The 14,958-nt window shown below is 46.5% G+C and overlaps 1 protein-coding gene across 1 annotated transcript in view; it reads left to right on the top strand.

The window, feature by feature from the left end:
- Positions 1-728: 728 nt before the first annotated feature.
- The window catches only part of Hgsnat (heparan-alpha-glucosaminide N-acetyltransferase), a 31,074-nt gene continuing 16,844 nt past the window's right edge, over positions 729-14,958 (top strand). Inside the window, exons 1-7 of the mRNA XM_021170698.2 lie at positions 729-950; positions 4,430-4,545; positions 5,479-5,615; positions 6,016-6,137; positions 8,447-8,516; positions 11,677-11,746; positions 13,062-13,162. Coding sequence (XP_021026357.1) covers positions 764-950; positions 4,430-4,545; positions 5,479-5,615; positions 6,016-6,137; positions 8,447-8,516; positions 11,677-11,746; positions 13,062-13,162 — 803 coding nt within the window. The 5' untranslated portion in view covers positions 729-763. The remainder of the gene's footprint in view (positions 951-4,429; positions 4,546-5,478; positions 5,616-6,015; positions 6,138-8,446; positions 8,517-11,676; positions 11,747-13,061; positions 13,163-14,958) is intronic.

The following is a 14,958-nucleotide window of genomic DNA, read 5'->3' as shown; positions in this document are numbered from 1 at the left end:
GGTATGTTTCTTTGCATAATTGAATTTGTAAATGAGTCCATCTAAAAACGTTAATAAACTCATTACAAAGCTAAGTGCAACCAGTTTCCTATGGAAGCCTCTCACACGTGGAAATGGGAAGGTCTGCTGTTCATTTCCACTGCTGCATGGCGCGATGCTGTCTCGTTGGCGGCCATTCAGATTGCCCACACGATTTTGCAATTACAATTTTATTACAAACATCATGCCTGCCCTCTTTCGCGTGCGATGGTTTCTCCCGGAATACAGACAGCAGTGTGGTTTATACAGTCCTCATCCCTGGACAGCTTAAACTCTCACAGACTGGCAGCAACCTGTGCAAGGCCAGAAACAGGAGACCTTTTAAGGGGTGTATCATTCACTCTAGGTAGTGAACGCCCAGAGTTTGTGCGTGTAAGGGGGAAGCTCTGTAGTCATTTTTACTACTAAGGACTCTCCTAGAAGGTGAGTACCACGTATCTGTACATTGAAAGGCTAAGATGCAAGAATTTAGGACGTTGAGGGAGTGGATGACTGGGAAAGCAAAGACCACTCTTTTGCGGTTTTCTCCCGATGGGACAGAAACCCTGTGCAGAGGGTAGAAAACAGCCTGGCTGCCCTCTATGGTGGACACTAGCTGGACGCATGCTTTCCCAGCTGGGCGGGGCTTAGGAAGCTTCCGCGGGGCGTGCCTAGGAAGGGGCGGCCCCGCCCTCTCCCCGCCGTCCCCTGCGGGACAGGAGCGGTGACGCCACGGGAGCGGGCGATGACGGGCGGGTCGAGCTCGCGCAGGCGCCGGGCAGAGGAGCGCAGCTCGGCTGCGGGGACAGAGCGCGGCTCCCGGAGAGAGGCTGTGGGAGGCATGGGCGCGGGCCCGGCGCTGGCAGCGCTGCTGCTGGCCGGGTCGGTGCTGAGCGCCACGCTGCTGGCCCCCGGCCGCCGGGCGGAGCCAGGTGAGCGAGCGGCCCCACGGGCTCGGGGCAGCGGGGACCGTGCGTGGGCCTGTCCCGGACCTCCCCCCACGGCCCGCGGGGCGCAGGACTTGAGCGTCGCGCCCGGTCCACGCTGGGGTGGACCGCAGTGCCGGCGTCTCGGGAACCGCGACCCGGGTCTGGCTTCCCAGGTTCAGTTGTAGGACCTTGGGGCTGGGTGCTCTGTCCGTCTCCGAATTCACCAGGGGAAAGGGTGAAAAAATAGGAATTCTGGGACTTCTCTTGACTTGGGTCTGAAGGTCCGTAGGGTCCCGCAACTCCATTTCACAAACTCCTATGGAGAGGATAGTTTGGGTCGAGGACGGAGGCAAGTGAACACCCACTTCTACCCCAAACCCCCACCCCTTACCTTTATGCATTGTTTGGGATAGGGCCTGTCACCTGGCAAGGTGTGTCACCTGCCTTTTTCCTCTCCATCTCATCCTCTTTTCTGTATAGGAATTGGAATGTGGTGCCTGTGTTGGAAACCCCTCCAGCTTCCAAACTTAAAAAAAAAAACATTGAAACAATGCAAAAAGCACGAAGAACGGTGTGAGTTACAATTTGCAATTACAACCCGTCCTTGGGAGGAGAGCGTTAAAAGGAAATCCTGCTGAGTTTGGGGTCTGGCCAGGGTGTTTGAACTTTTCACTGCTGCTCTTATTTGAAGCTTCCTGGGGGCAATTCTGACGTTCAGCCAGGCCTGAGGGACTCTACATGCTCCCAAATAATATAGTAATAATGTCAAGCTCTTTCTGAGTCTAAAACCCACATGGCAAATCTAAGCGTAAAACATACTACTAAAGACTAAGAAGTAGAAATCCAGCCATTCTGTCCAGGAAAGGATGCTGTTGTATAGGGTAAAGAGTAGCCGCACAGGGAGTTACTCTCACTGGAATAGGAAGAATGTCAAGAATGAACGGGAGGTAGCCTGGAGAGATATCTCCGGCTTAAGAGAATTGGCTGCCCTTTGATATCACCTGAGTTCAGTTCCCAGCACCCATGTCAGGGCACAACCACATATGACTCAAGTTCTAGGGGTTCTGATGCTTCTTTGGGTACCAGGCACTCATGTGGTATGCATACATACATACATGCAGGCCAGGCGCCCAAACACATTTTAAAAAATTAACAGGAGAAATGAAAAAGAAAATTATGACAGATCAAACAAATAAACAAGCAAACAAAACCCCTAAGAATACCTGGGTTTAGGAAAGCCGTTAAATGAATATTCCAAAACTCACAGGATATGTAAATGGCTGTGCTGAGCTTTGGGAGGGCATGTTCGAAGTGCTGTTTTCTGTTTATCTAGCTGAAAGATGAGGGAGAAATCCAAGGGCTGATGGAAGCTGGAGGGACAGAGCAGATACGCTTGCTTCCTTTCTGGAGTGTGATAACCTAGGAGTTAACTACTGCCCCTGACTGAACTCCACTTCTACCTACCTCCCAGCAGGTCGGGACCTAAAACAAGTTGGTTGGTCTCTCTAGTGCACACAGTGGTGCCTGCCTGGAGCATCAGCTACTTGGGAGACTGAGGCAGGAGGATATCTTGAACCCAACAATTCAAGGCCAATCACTGCAGTGCAGAGAAGTCCCCACAGGAGGGGGGGAAAAATGGCACACAGTAAGACAGTCATCCTTACCAGCTACGAGTCTATGGTCTCTGCGGATGTCATACACCAGCCCCACCGAAAAGGACTGGAATTTCATAGTACTTTTGAGATGGCATTAACATTTTTGAAAAGCTATTTTGGGGACAAAATATTTGCTCCCAGAAGTTCATTCTTTTGTTTAAAGACAACTTTTTTTTTTAAAGTTTTATTTATTTTGTGTATAGGAGTACACTATCATCAGCCACACCAGAAGAGGGCATCAGATCCCATTACAGATGGTTGGGAGCCACCATGTGGTTGCCGAGATTTGAACTCAGGACCTCTGGAAGAGCAGTTGGTGCTCTTAACTGCTGAGCCAGCTCTCCAGCCCCAGAAGTTCATTCTTAAATGCTGTGTGTGTGTGTGTGTGTGTGTGTAATGTAAATATGTTGTCAAGCCTAACTCTGCTTGAGTTGAGTCCCTGGAGTCTATGTGGTGAGAGGAGACACCCCAGTCCTAAGTGAGTGCTATCTTTGTGCCACCTTAATGATGTCATCAAGCAAGTACCTCTTGATTGAATGCTGGAGCAGGGAGTTTTTGTGCCCTCAGTCTTGTCATACATGTCATATGCCTTTCAAATGTGCCATTAAAGCAAGGAGATTCATAATCTTCCACCAGAATGGTGGGGTGCAAGAGGTCTCAAACTTTTACAAGGCAGAATGGCCCAGGAGTCTCGCCCACCTGCACGTGTGACTCGGGAGGGCTGCAGTCTGTATTTAGGTTTTTCTTCCACTCAGTGTAAGTGGGACTTGGTTGCACTGTTAGGTCTGGCAGCTGCTCTTGGCTTTGCGTGGCCTTGGGTTGGAGGCTGCTGTTGTGGCTGCAGCATGCAACTGGTGAGTGTAGCACTGGGGGCAGATGATCTCGTCATAGTTGTGCTTCTGGGAGAGCTGTAGGTGCAGGCTGGACTGTTCCTAGATCACGTAGTCCAAGAGTGTGCGGTCATGCTCCAGTGCTGTTTGCTGTGTGTTAAGTGCTGGTGGTCAGGTTGGGCGCCATGGTTGGATTTTGGTCTTAATATTCCACTGGGTTGGAATTCACGGATGATATTGCCCGTTAGCGTTTCCATACATATCTGCATCTTGTGTTTCTTTATTTTACTTAAGGCGCGTGGGGTTTTGCCTGCATGTATGCCTCCGCACCCTGTGCGTGCCTGGTGCCTGCAGAGGCCAGAGGAGGATATAAGCTCTCCTGGAACTGCACTTGTAGATGGTTGTGAGTTTCATGTGGGTGCTGAGAGTCAAACTAGTGTCCTCTGGAAGAGCAGCGGCCTTTGATGTCTCTTGTTGCCCTCCTTGGAGACATAGAGCTGCAGCCTGCATTTCTAACAAGCCGCTGGGGCAGAGCTAATAACTAAGGTGGTGACGTCTAGACGAGGGAATTACAGACTCTTGGTTCAGGTCAGTGAGTTCACTGAATAGCTGTGGACATGGGCGAACAAAACAACAACAACAACAACAACAAAAACCGCTGTGAGCTTTGTACTTCTGCAAAACAGAAAATAACCTAGCTTAGACATCCTGATTGTGTGGCGACTACTCAGTTCAATGACCGTGACTGCCTCACGGAGTCCTCACACACACTGCATGTGGGTGATGCTGATGGAATCCTCAGGTGTAGCTGAGCCATCCGTGCAAAGGGGCACATGCATTTGTCCTTGCACACGCGACATCTGCGCACATGGGGTGTTGCCCCTGCTCTGAGTGTAGGTGCTGTGGAGTGACGCTGTGCAGCCATCCTCTTCTTCGTCTCTGACACCCTTCAAGCTGTTCTGGTTTTGTAACTTTTTTTCTTTCTGATCCTTGTCAGATTTAGATGAAAAAAGGAACGTGGAGCTGAAGATGGATCAGGCTTTGCTGCTTATTCACAATGAACTCTTGGGAACAAGCCTGACTGTATACTGGAAATCTGACTACTGTTACCAAGTACGTAATTGTATGCGTCCTCAGCATTTGCCCCAGGCTTGTCGGACACATTCTTTGAATGTTCTCAGACCTAAGCCATTTTTTGTTCCCTTCACAGCTACAGGCAAGGAAACAGTTCATAATAAAACTAGATAGAATGTGGTCAAGGGAGAATGTTTGGCCATCCATAAGGATGTCTCTTATCCTTTTATTTTTATTTTTTATTTATTTATTTATTTTTTGCCGGCTCTGGTGCCGCATGCCTATATATAACCCAGCACTCGGGAGGCAGAGCCAGGTGGATCTTTGCGAGTTTGAGGCCAGCCTGGTCTACAAAGAAGGTTCTAGGAAAGCCAGAGCTACACAGAGAAACCCTATCTCAAAAACAAAAAACAAAAACAATAGAATGCTAGATTTAGTGGTAGACTGGAAAGTAACCCTGTGAATAATCAGTACAAATACCTTGTTCCGTACCTAATATAAGTTAGGTAAGTTTTATCAGAATAACTGCACTTTTAAGGTTTTTTTTTAAAATAAATTTCTTTATTTTATGTATGTGAGTACAACGTCACTGCCTTCAGACACACCAGAAGAGGCCATCGGATCCCATTACAGATGGTTGTGAGCCACCATGTGGCTGCTGGGAATTGAACTCAGGACCTCTGGAAGAGCAGTCAGTGCTCTTAAGGGCTGAGCCCTCTCTCCAGCTCCCACTTTTAAGTTTTTTAAAGTATGAAGGAAAAGTTAGGATTTTTTTTTTCTTGGATATTACTTTCTCCTACAACCGAGAGACTTTCCAAACCTCTAACTGGAGCAGAGGTGCAGTTTATGGAAAAGCATCTTCCTGGCAATGCAAGGTCCTGGCTCTGACGCCCCAGCACCGCCAGATAACAACAGCAATAATAATAACGGCAGACCCCTGACACTGCGCCCGTTGGGCTTTTGTCTTAACAGTGCACCTTCCAGCCATTGGCGAACGTCTCTCATGGTGGAAAGCCAGCAAAGCCAAGCGTGGCACCTGTCTCTGTGAGCACCCAGCACGGGTCCATCCTGCAGGTTAACTCCACCTTGGAGGAGAGAGCAGCTTGCAGGTCTGTGGCTGTCCTTATGGTCAAACTCAAGTTTGCTCTTTTTCCTACACGGTTTTCCTTTTCCTCAGTCATCCTGACCCGTATATAAGATTTCCTATCATTCTTTGCTGATGCTGTTAGCAACGGCTAGGTCTGATTCTCAACTTTCCTAATGCTTCAACCCTTTAACACAGTTCCTCATGTTGTGGTGACCACAACCATAAAAGTATATTTGTTACTACTTCGTAACTGTTAGGGATAATTGTTGTTACTATTATAAATTATAATGTAAATATCTAATATACAAAATATCCTATATACGAGCCTCCAAAGGGGTCACAGCCCACAGGTTGAGAACCTCTGGTCTCCCTTCTTATTTCCTCATGTAACTGTTTGCCATAATTTTGCCTGCTCCTTGTAGGCTGGAATACAAATTTGGAGAATTTGGAAACTATTCTCTTTTGGTGCAGCATGCTTCCAGCGGGGCCAATAAAATTGCCTGTGACATCATCGTCAATGAGAATCCAGTCGACAGTAACCTTCGTAAGTATATGATTCGTCGTTGGTTTCCTAAGTTTGTGTTTTCGGGGGTTTCAGTCTCCTTGCTTCTGACATTTCATGATGTGTTCATTAATTTAAAACTGTATATTATCTCTATCATTTGTTTGTGGTACAGTTGTAGTTTTCTTTGTGTTGGGTGCTGATGGTAAAATCAGGACCTCACACACGCTGAAGTGTTTGCTCTAACACTGGCCTATACCTCCAATCCCAGCTTGGTTATTTTAGTGTGTATACTAAGAAAAATCGTGTGATGTAGCACCATATGATACTGCTAGGTTTACTTACCCAGCGTATTTTAAAAGCCAACAGACTGGAAAGAAACTGGATGTAAGGTGATTGGCTTTCTGGTTGAGGACTGAGGGCACACATAGTGTTTCCTGTGGACAGCCAGCTGAGGTTCCCTTACAGTAAGGGACACCCTTCATTCACCTACAACTCTACTGTAGAATGTCTGTCCCCTTGAGCCCTCCCTAGCTGTGCGAGATGCTCTTCAAGGGACAACAAGGGATCTCTGTGGCATTAATAAGTTCACAGGAAGTTGAGTGATATTACTTTAAAAGAATGTAGAGCCTATACCAAAAGGGCACTGGGGAAGAAGGTTAACTGGTTAAAAGAATACTGAGGCTGAGCAGGAAGGCTCGGCAGGTAAAGGCACTTGACTCCAAGCCTGGGGATCCAGTTTAATCCCTGAATCTCACGTGGTAGAGACTAGACTCCTAAAAGTTGTCCTCTGACACCCTCATATGCACAGGGACACACAAGTGCCATGTATACACACCATGAGTAAAAAGCGTAGGAAAGTAATGAATGTCACTAGTGAAAAATAACATCGGCAAACAGTATAAAAACTGCAGGGCTAGTGTGAAACAAAGAAGACAGAAATAAAAACCATACTTAAGTTGCCTTTGGAGTAACGGGGGCACCTAGTACTAACCTTGGTGATTTAAAATTCTCACTTGAGGATCAGCAAGATGGCTCAGCAGAATAGGTGCTTGCTGCTAAGCCTGAACCTGGAACCCATATTGTTTCTCAGAGACCAAATAAACAGGTCTTGCTAACTCAGCAAGTCTGCATCACGTGGTCAGCAGCAGGAAGTGCCTCTTCAGCATGGTCATCTGTCACATGGCCAGCTGTAGGCGGTGCTTCCTCAGGCTGAATCATTGGTAACTTTGCATGGTACTGTGTCTGTGAAAAAAAAAGTTAGGTTTATAGAAATGTTACAAAAAGTTTTCCGAACACTCCTTATCTGCCTTTGTTTATGTTGTTAAACTATGTAAGCTCATTATAATTACTCCATATAGAACTTTGTTTATGTTGTTAAACTATGTAAGCTCACTATAATCACTCCATATAGAATTTTTGGGACCAGGAACTTAACATTTCTATAGCACATATATACTGTAGACATTTAAACTTCTCAAGTGTCTCTCTTTAGTGTACGCTGGTTTGTTTATTGTGTTGGGAAGAGTCAGAGTCCGCGTGTTGTAGAGAGAAAGGAAACTTTGAGGTTTGGGTTCTCTTCTTCTACCATGTGGCTTCTGGGCATAGAACTCTGGTGGTCAGGCTAGGTGGCACAGGCCAAGCTATCTTGCCTGCCCTTAACATCATTTCTCCCATCCAGGATCTGATCTACGGTCCCATGTTGCATTTACTTGTCAAAGCTGCTTTGTCCTGGTCAGTGAAAGATAGGCCCAAGCCTTTCTTTGTCTTTCATGACCTTGATGATTTTGAAGAGAACTGGCCGTTTTGTAGACTGACCCTGGTAGATATTTTCTCGTGAGTCAGTAGAGGTTTTCCATCTGCGGGTAGAAAACTCCCCAAGGAGAGCTGTATTCTCTTCAGTGCGGCGACCAGACCTTCTCCAGGACCCACACCCACTGTGAACATAGAGAAGGATTTAGGGGTGAAGCGACGTGTTGCCCGGGGTTTAAAATATGTTAACAAAACAAGACGAGGTTTAGTAGATGAAACAGACTGATATTGGTTTTTGTTTGGCTAAAGTTAGAACCCAGGTCCTGGCGAGTGGAAGGTCAGTGCCCCTCCACAGAGCTGTATCCCTGGCCCCAAGAGAGACAGTGTCTTAATAATCATAGTAAATCTCTCAGGAGCCAAGGGAAGGGTGTGCTGTGAGTATATCATGTAGCTCTCCTGCTTCCTCACACAGAGTTCAACATGGAAATGTCAGCTTAGCTCATTCTGATCCAGTTGCCGCTGACAGAGTAATTAATGCCCTGACAGCTTTGGTACTCAAGATGGCATTTGGGGGATAACGTTTTTTTCTTGGTTTTCAGCTGTGAGCATCGCATTCCTTGTTGGTCTAGCCCTCATCATCGCAGTATCCCTCCTGAGGCTCTTGCTGAGGTAAGTTGGTGAGGAGAACGTGACTGGGAAGCATAAACCCAGACGTAATAAACCCAGAAAGGGCAATTTGGCCCTCAACTGACCATTATTCTGCCTCAGGACAATCACCAAGAGCAGATAGTCATAGATGACCGTTATTCTCTGTCTAGTAGGATTTGTACATCTGCCATGACGGTTCTAGTCCTGGGCATCTGGGCAGATGCTAGTCTCTGACCTTGGGCATGCTTATAAAGGTGTGAATGGGTTTTTGCCTTCCATTCTCCCAACATGGCTGAAGATATTTGTCTCCTGGATTGAGTCTTAGTTAGTAGAGGTAGTTAATAACCTCTCTGAGTCTTGACATCTTAACCACCCCCCCCCCACACACACACACACACTCCCTCTTTCTCTGCTCCCCGCTAGCCCAGGAGTCTAGAGGTCAGGTGGGGGCTAAGTGTAGTACAAGGGTAGCGTGTAGCTCAGGACCTCAGCAGGGCTCCCTTTTCTTCTGTAGAAGCATCTGATTGGAGAAGCCACATGACCTCTGCATGGCTAACAGTAATCCTGGGACGTGAGTCAGTAGACAAGAGAAGAGAAATAAAGCGAAATAGAGCCAGGCTGGCTTAATCAACTCCCAGATCTAATTATCTTTTTTAAAAGGAGTATGTATGTGTTTGTGTGTATCTGTTTCTCTCCCTGTCTGTATGCCTATCTGCCTGTCTGTCTGTACAGAGGCCAGAGACATTGGTTTCCTTGGAGGTAGAGTAAAGTTTGTTGTGAGCAATCCAATGTGGGGGCTAGAACCCAGACTCAGGTCTTCTTTAAGAACAGGACACACTCTGCATTGAGGAGCATCTCGCTAAACCTTTGACTAACTTTAGAAGAAAGTTCTTTCGTGTTCTAAAAGGCAGAAGGGTGACCATAGAGGCACAGAGCTGTAATCCCGACGATTGGGAGATAGAGAAAGGAAGATGTTGGGCTTGAGTTCAAAGCCAGCCTTGGCTCCGTAGTGAAACGTGGTCTGAGAAAGGAAAGATGGATGGAAGGACCACAGAATTCACTGGTCACATCACCTTGATCCCGGCTGGAAGAATGAAAACATGACCTTCACTTGGCTGCCCCGAGGGAGCCTTGGCATTTGGACTCTGGGAGCGTTGAAATGGTTTCCTTCTGTGTCTAAGAAACCTGACCTTGCTGGGCGTGGTGGCGCACGCCCTTAATCCCAGCACTCGGGAGGCAGAGGCAGGCGGATTTCTGAGTTCGAGGCCAGCCTGGTCTACAGAGTGAGTTCCAAGGACAGCCAGGGCTATACAGAGAAACCCTGTCTCGAAAAACCAAAAAAACAAAACAAAACAAAAAAGAAGCCTGACCTTACAGTGGTAAGGCTCACTTGCCGCTTAGATGTGACCAGTGGACTCAGCTGCTTCCTAGGAGGAGAGTGCAACTCTGGACTCAGCTGCTTCCTAGGAGGAGAGTGCAACTCTGGACTCAGCTGCTTCCTAGGAGNTTCCTAGGAGGAGAGTGCAACTCTGGACTCAGCTGCTTCCTAGGAGGAGAGTGCAACTCTGGACTCAGCTGCTTCCTAGGAGGAGAGTGCAACTCCTGAAGTTCTGTTTCTTGGACGAGGTAGGCGCTGTCCTCTCAGTCTTGTGGTAAGATGGACACGCTGTTCTAATACAGTGGCGTGCTTTCCCTGTGAATGGATCTGTCCCTTCACTTCAGAGACAGAGAGACAGAGAGCTGGGGTGACGTACTTGCAAGGAGGAACTGGTCATCTTGCCATCTTGCCCCCGTGTAACTGGACCCCTCTGGCTCTCCTAGGTGGGACGACTGCTGCAGCGGGGGTGGAGCTAAAGCCTACTCTTTGCCCTGTTGTTTCTCAACATGCCTGTGTCAGTCCAAGGATGTTGTGTGATCCAAGACTTTTCCCCCTTTCACTCAGAGAATAGGCAGCTGAAGATGGATGCCTTATTTATTATTTAGGCATTTCAACTTCTCCATTTTGGTGCTTCCTTGAGTGTGTCTCTTTTAATGTCTTCACGTGACAGTGCAGACTAGGAATGGCCGTGGTTTCTAAGGGGATGGCAAGTGTAAGCATCCACTGTGTGGGTTACATGTGTGGCTGATTTGAACACGTATAAACAACATCCTCAAGCCAGGGAAACTGAGGAGGCTACATGAGGATAATAAGGAGCATGGCTATCCTTTGAAATGCATGATGGGAAAGGTCTGCTTATGGCTTGAACAGTAAAGGTACTTGCTACCAAGCAGTGAGACAGGAGGGGGAAGTTAGATGAAGTAAGGATGTTTGAAGGTCAGTGACTCAGTGCATTTATCAAAACATATGGGTGATTCTGTGGTTTTATGTTTTCGAGACAGGATTTTTCCCTAACTGTCTTGGAACTCACTCTGTAGACCAGACTGGCCTCAAACTTAGAATATCCACCTCGTTCTGCCTCCCAAGTGCTGGGATTAAAGGCGTGTACCACTATACCCAGCAAAAATTATGTTTAAAAAAAAATTGTGTGTTTATGTGTGTGGATGTCAGGGGACACCTCTCGGGGGTCAGTTCTCTCCTACCATGTGGATTCCTGAGAGCAAACTCAGGTTGTCAGGCTTGGTGGCAAGCATCTTTACTTAGTGGGCAATCCTGTGGGCTGGGGATCTTTAGAAATATTTATGCCCAAGTAGAAATCTCATCCTAATGAAAAATCAATTAATGTATTTACCCTTTTGTCAACCATGTAGAAGAATTGGTTCGTTGCCAACAGATGCGCTCTCCAGTGTGCATGTGTGCATTTGCATGTAGTGGCAATAACGGAGAGTGTGTGTTCTGCTTTTCTGTGTATAATTGCTCATTTCCTTGTGTGTCCGGTGGAGTCATTCCTCTGTCGAGTGGTCACAATTGTTGCCACATACTTGTTCTCGTACTTTTAGCAGTGGCAAGAACCCTGGTGACAGAGAACACTGTCTCCTGAGATTTTCAGTCTTCCAGTCTTTATCATTATTCTTATTAGCTGATGAGGGCTGCTACAAATTGGATCTCTATTTTACCATTTCTAAAACTCTTTCATAATGTCTGTGAACGTTAACATAAATTTTATTTCAGTATCTAGTCAGCTTGAAAATATTACCATTCAAGATAGACAACTAATGGAGGATTTTTTTTTTTTAAATACAGTTTGGATGACGTCAATAACTGGATATCTAAGGCAATAGCTTCTCGAGAGACTGACCGTCTCATCAATTCTGTGAGTTATTCAAGTTTATATGTGTTGGCTGGGAGGTTTGCTAAATTTGAACTTGTAATTTTCTTTTTGTGAGCGTTATTATCCAGTTTAATACGTTTGATTGTATTGTACAAGGCCGGACTCTATGTCCTGAGTGTTTTACCCTTCTGATGAATCTAACCCACGGCCCGTGTGCCAGCATTCCCTGTATGCTTGCTTGCATGTTTGCTTTCCTCCCTCCTCCCTCCTCCCTCCTCCCTCCTCCCTCTCCCTCTCCCCCTCCCTCTCTGAGACAAGGTCACCACAGGTAGCTTAGGCTGACCTCTAACTTACTGTGTATATATAGCCAAGGATACTCTTGATCCCCCTCTTGTCCACCTCCTGTGTGCTGAGATTAGAGGCCTGTGCCGTCTTAGTTACTTAGGTGGTACTAAGAACCAAGCCTAAGGCCTTTAACAAGATAGGCAAGCACCTTCCCAACTGTCCCAGCCCACTCACATTTATTTTTTCATTATATTTTATTATTTATTTATTTATTATTTATGTGTTCGTAAGAGACATGTGGGTGTGAGTGTGTGTGTGTGCGTGTACATGTGCTATGGCCCGCACATAGAGCTCAGAAGATATTTGGGAGAAGATATTTTCCTTCCACCATAGGTTTTGGGAATCAAACCCACGTTGTGAGGCGTGTGCAGCTGGTACTTCAGGCTTGGCCATCTTGCTAGCCTCCAACCTGCTTCCCTAATATAAGGAGCAGCCTTGTTCTCAGGCTCTATGGAGGGCCCAGTCCCCTCTCTCAGTGAGGGTAGAAGTCTGGGCCGCCTTAAGATGTATAATCTCCACTCAGCAGGCAGCCCCGTTTGAAAATAAATGAATCAGAACATTAGTATTATAAGTAGAAATGTCGATGGCCATTGTAATAATTAAATATAATGTTACATTTTGACTTATAAAGTCTCTATAACATATTTGCTTCCACGTCTGTTCTGGACCACCCAAGAACCAGTTCATGTCTTATTTTTTTTTTCAGTTGTGGGGGGTGGGGGGGGCAGGCTGAACGCATGGTCTCTCATGTGGTAGCACGAACTCTGCCTTTGATTTACATCATCAGACCCAGAACCAGACCTGTGTCATTATCACGTGACTGCCAGCAAGATCAGCAAAGAACATAAAAATGCTAATAAAGTGGATAATGAATCCTCAGATGGGGTCCTTACAAAACCAAACTATTGTTCAAAAATTATTCCTCTCCATTCCAGTTTCTTTGGATTGTCAAATAATGAAATGTATTCCTTAATCCTATCAAACATCACCTCTTTCTCCCTTTGCTTGGAAGGAGCTAGGGTCTCCCAGCAGAGCAGACCCTCTTAGCGCTGATTACCAACCAGAAACACGGCGTTCTGCGAACCGTCTCCGATGTGTGGACACATTTAGGGGGTAAGAGGGGCTCAATGGTGGCCACAGGCCCTTGTTAGATTTTGCACCAAGCCCATTTCTAGCATAAGGCTTTTAATTTTCTAGGCTGGTGTAGTGTTGCACTCAGGAAGCCAAGGCGAAAGGCTTGCTTGGAATTGAAAGCCATCCTGGGATACCTAGCAAGACCCTTTCTAAAACAAAGTTAAAAACAAAACAGAAGGTAGTTGTTTTAGGATTGTCATGATAAGGGCCTGGAGTGTAAGTAAGCCACCTACCTAGCTTGCGTGCATCGCTGAGGTCATTCTCCAACACCACAAAAAGCAAACAAAAAAGCACTGAAACAAAAGGCAAGATCGGTGTGGTGCTGAGAGAGAAGAGGGAGGGAATGCAGCCAGAACCAGGTGGATAGTTTAGTAGTCTGGGCAAGTGGCTGTTTTTGGGACACACTCTGGTTCACTGTGTCAAGCAAGCAGCAGCAGTTTGGAAGGGACGCCAGCCCACAGCCACATCCGAGTGGGGAAGACTCACTTTCACCCTTTCCTCCTAGCACACCTGGAATAACAAGCCCTCTAACAGCAGCTCTGCCATCACGGGCTGTGGCTTGTCACGCTGTACTTCTGGTGGAAGGGCGAAGGCCAAACTCTGACAAAGCAGATTTGTGAATAACCAAAAATAAAACACTCAGTGTCTTTTCTCCCATCTGAGAGAGCCCCACAGTGCCTTCCCAGCATCGGGAGTCTTGGGTACCCTTTTGGATATGTGGGAGCCAGTGCAGGTGCTTGGATAAGCCGCCCCTATCCAAAAAGTTTGGAGCCAGAAGTATCTCAGATTTCAGAGTGCTGGAATATTAACCATGAGAGAGCTTGTGGGTGGGACCCAGGTCTAAACACAAACTTAGATTTCTTACTATGCGTGACCTGAAAGTGATTTTAGGCAGGATTTTTATAGTGCCTGTGGGGGTGTTTGTTTGTTTGTTTGTTTTTGTCTTGTGTTTTTTCTTTTGGGTGTGGGAGTGAGGCATTCTGGGATTTAAGGCTAGGCTGCACATGTGGTAAGTGAGCACGACTTCACCACCCACATATTTACTGTGAGCTGACATTTTCCACCCGTGGCTTCGTGGCCACACTTGGTATATTAGTGCATTTCAGGTTGCAGATGAAACCCACCACAGTCTACAGAATCAATAACCAACCTTGTAGTTCCCGGAGCCTCCACACCTCTAACAGGTCTTATCTGAACACTTAGAAATACTATGGAATGTGCTTTTAGTGGGTGTGCTTCACGGATGGAAGCCATCCACAGAGCCATTGAGTTAAATAACTCTCTCAGCCACTCAGTTGCTAAGCGGGAGAGGCAGGCTACTGTTGTAGGTGGGCCACTGAGCACAGCACGTTAGACCTCAGCATGCCAAGTGTTCTTCTCAGGTTAGCAGTCAACAATAGTCTGTTTAGAAGCTACTTTAACCGTATCTTGTTCTTTCCTGTCACCATTGACACGTGGAGATAAGAAGCTCATAGGTGAACAGAACATACATACTTAGGAAGCACCTATCGAGGCAGCAAGACTTGAGCTTGGAATCCTTAGCTGTGTGAGTCTCATGATTCTATGTCAGTAAACTCGAGGCATCTAAAATAATTACCACAAAGTTGTGTTACTGGAAACATGTTACTTTGTTTTCTGATCATAAAATTCAGTAATGTAGTATGAAGTTTTCTTTAAAATGGCTGTGTGTGGGGCTGGAGAGATGGCTCAGTGGTTAAGAGCACTGACTGCTCTTCCAGAGGTCCTGAGTTCAAATCCCAGCAACCACATGGTGG

The sequence above is a fragment of the Mus caroli genome, chromosome 8 (genome assembly GCF_900094665.2).
Source record: "Mus caroli chromosome 8, CAROLI_EIJ_v1.1, whole genome shotgun sequence".
Classification (NCBI taxonomy): Eukaryota; Metazoa; Chordata; class Mammalia; order Rodentia; family Muridae; genus Mus; species Mus caroli.
This window is presented reverse-complemented; position numbering and strand designations above follow the sequence as displayed.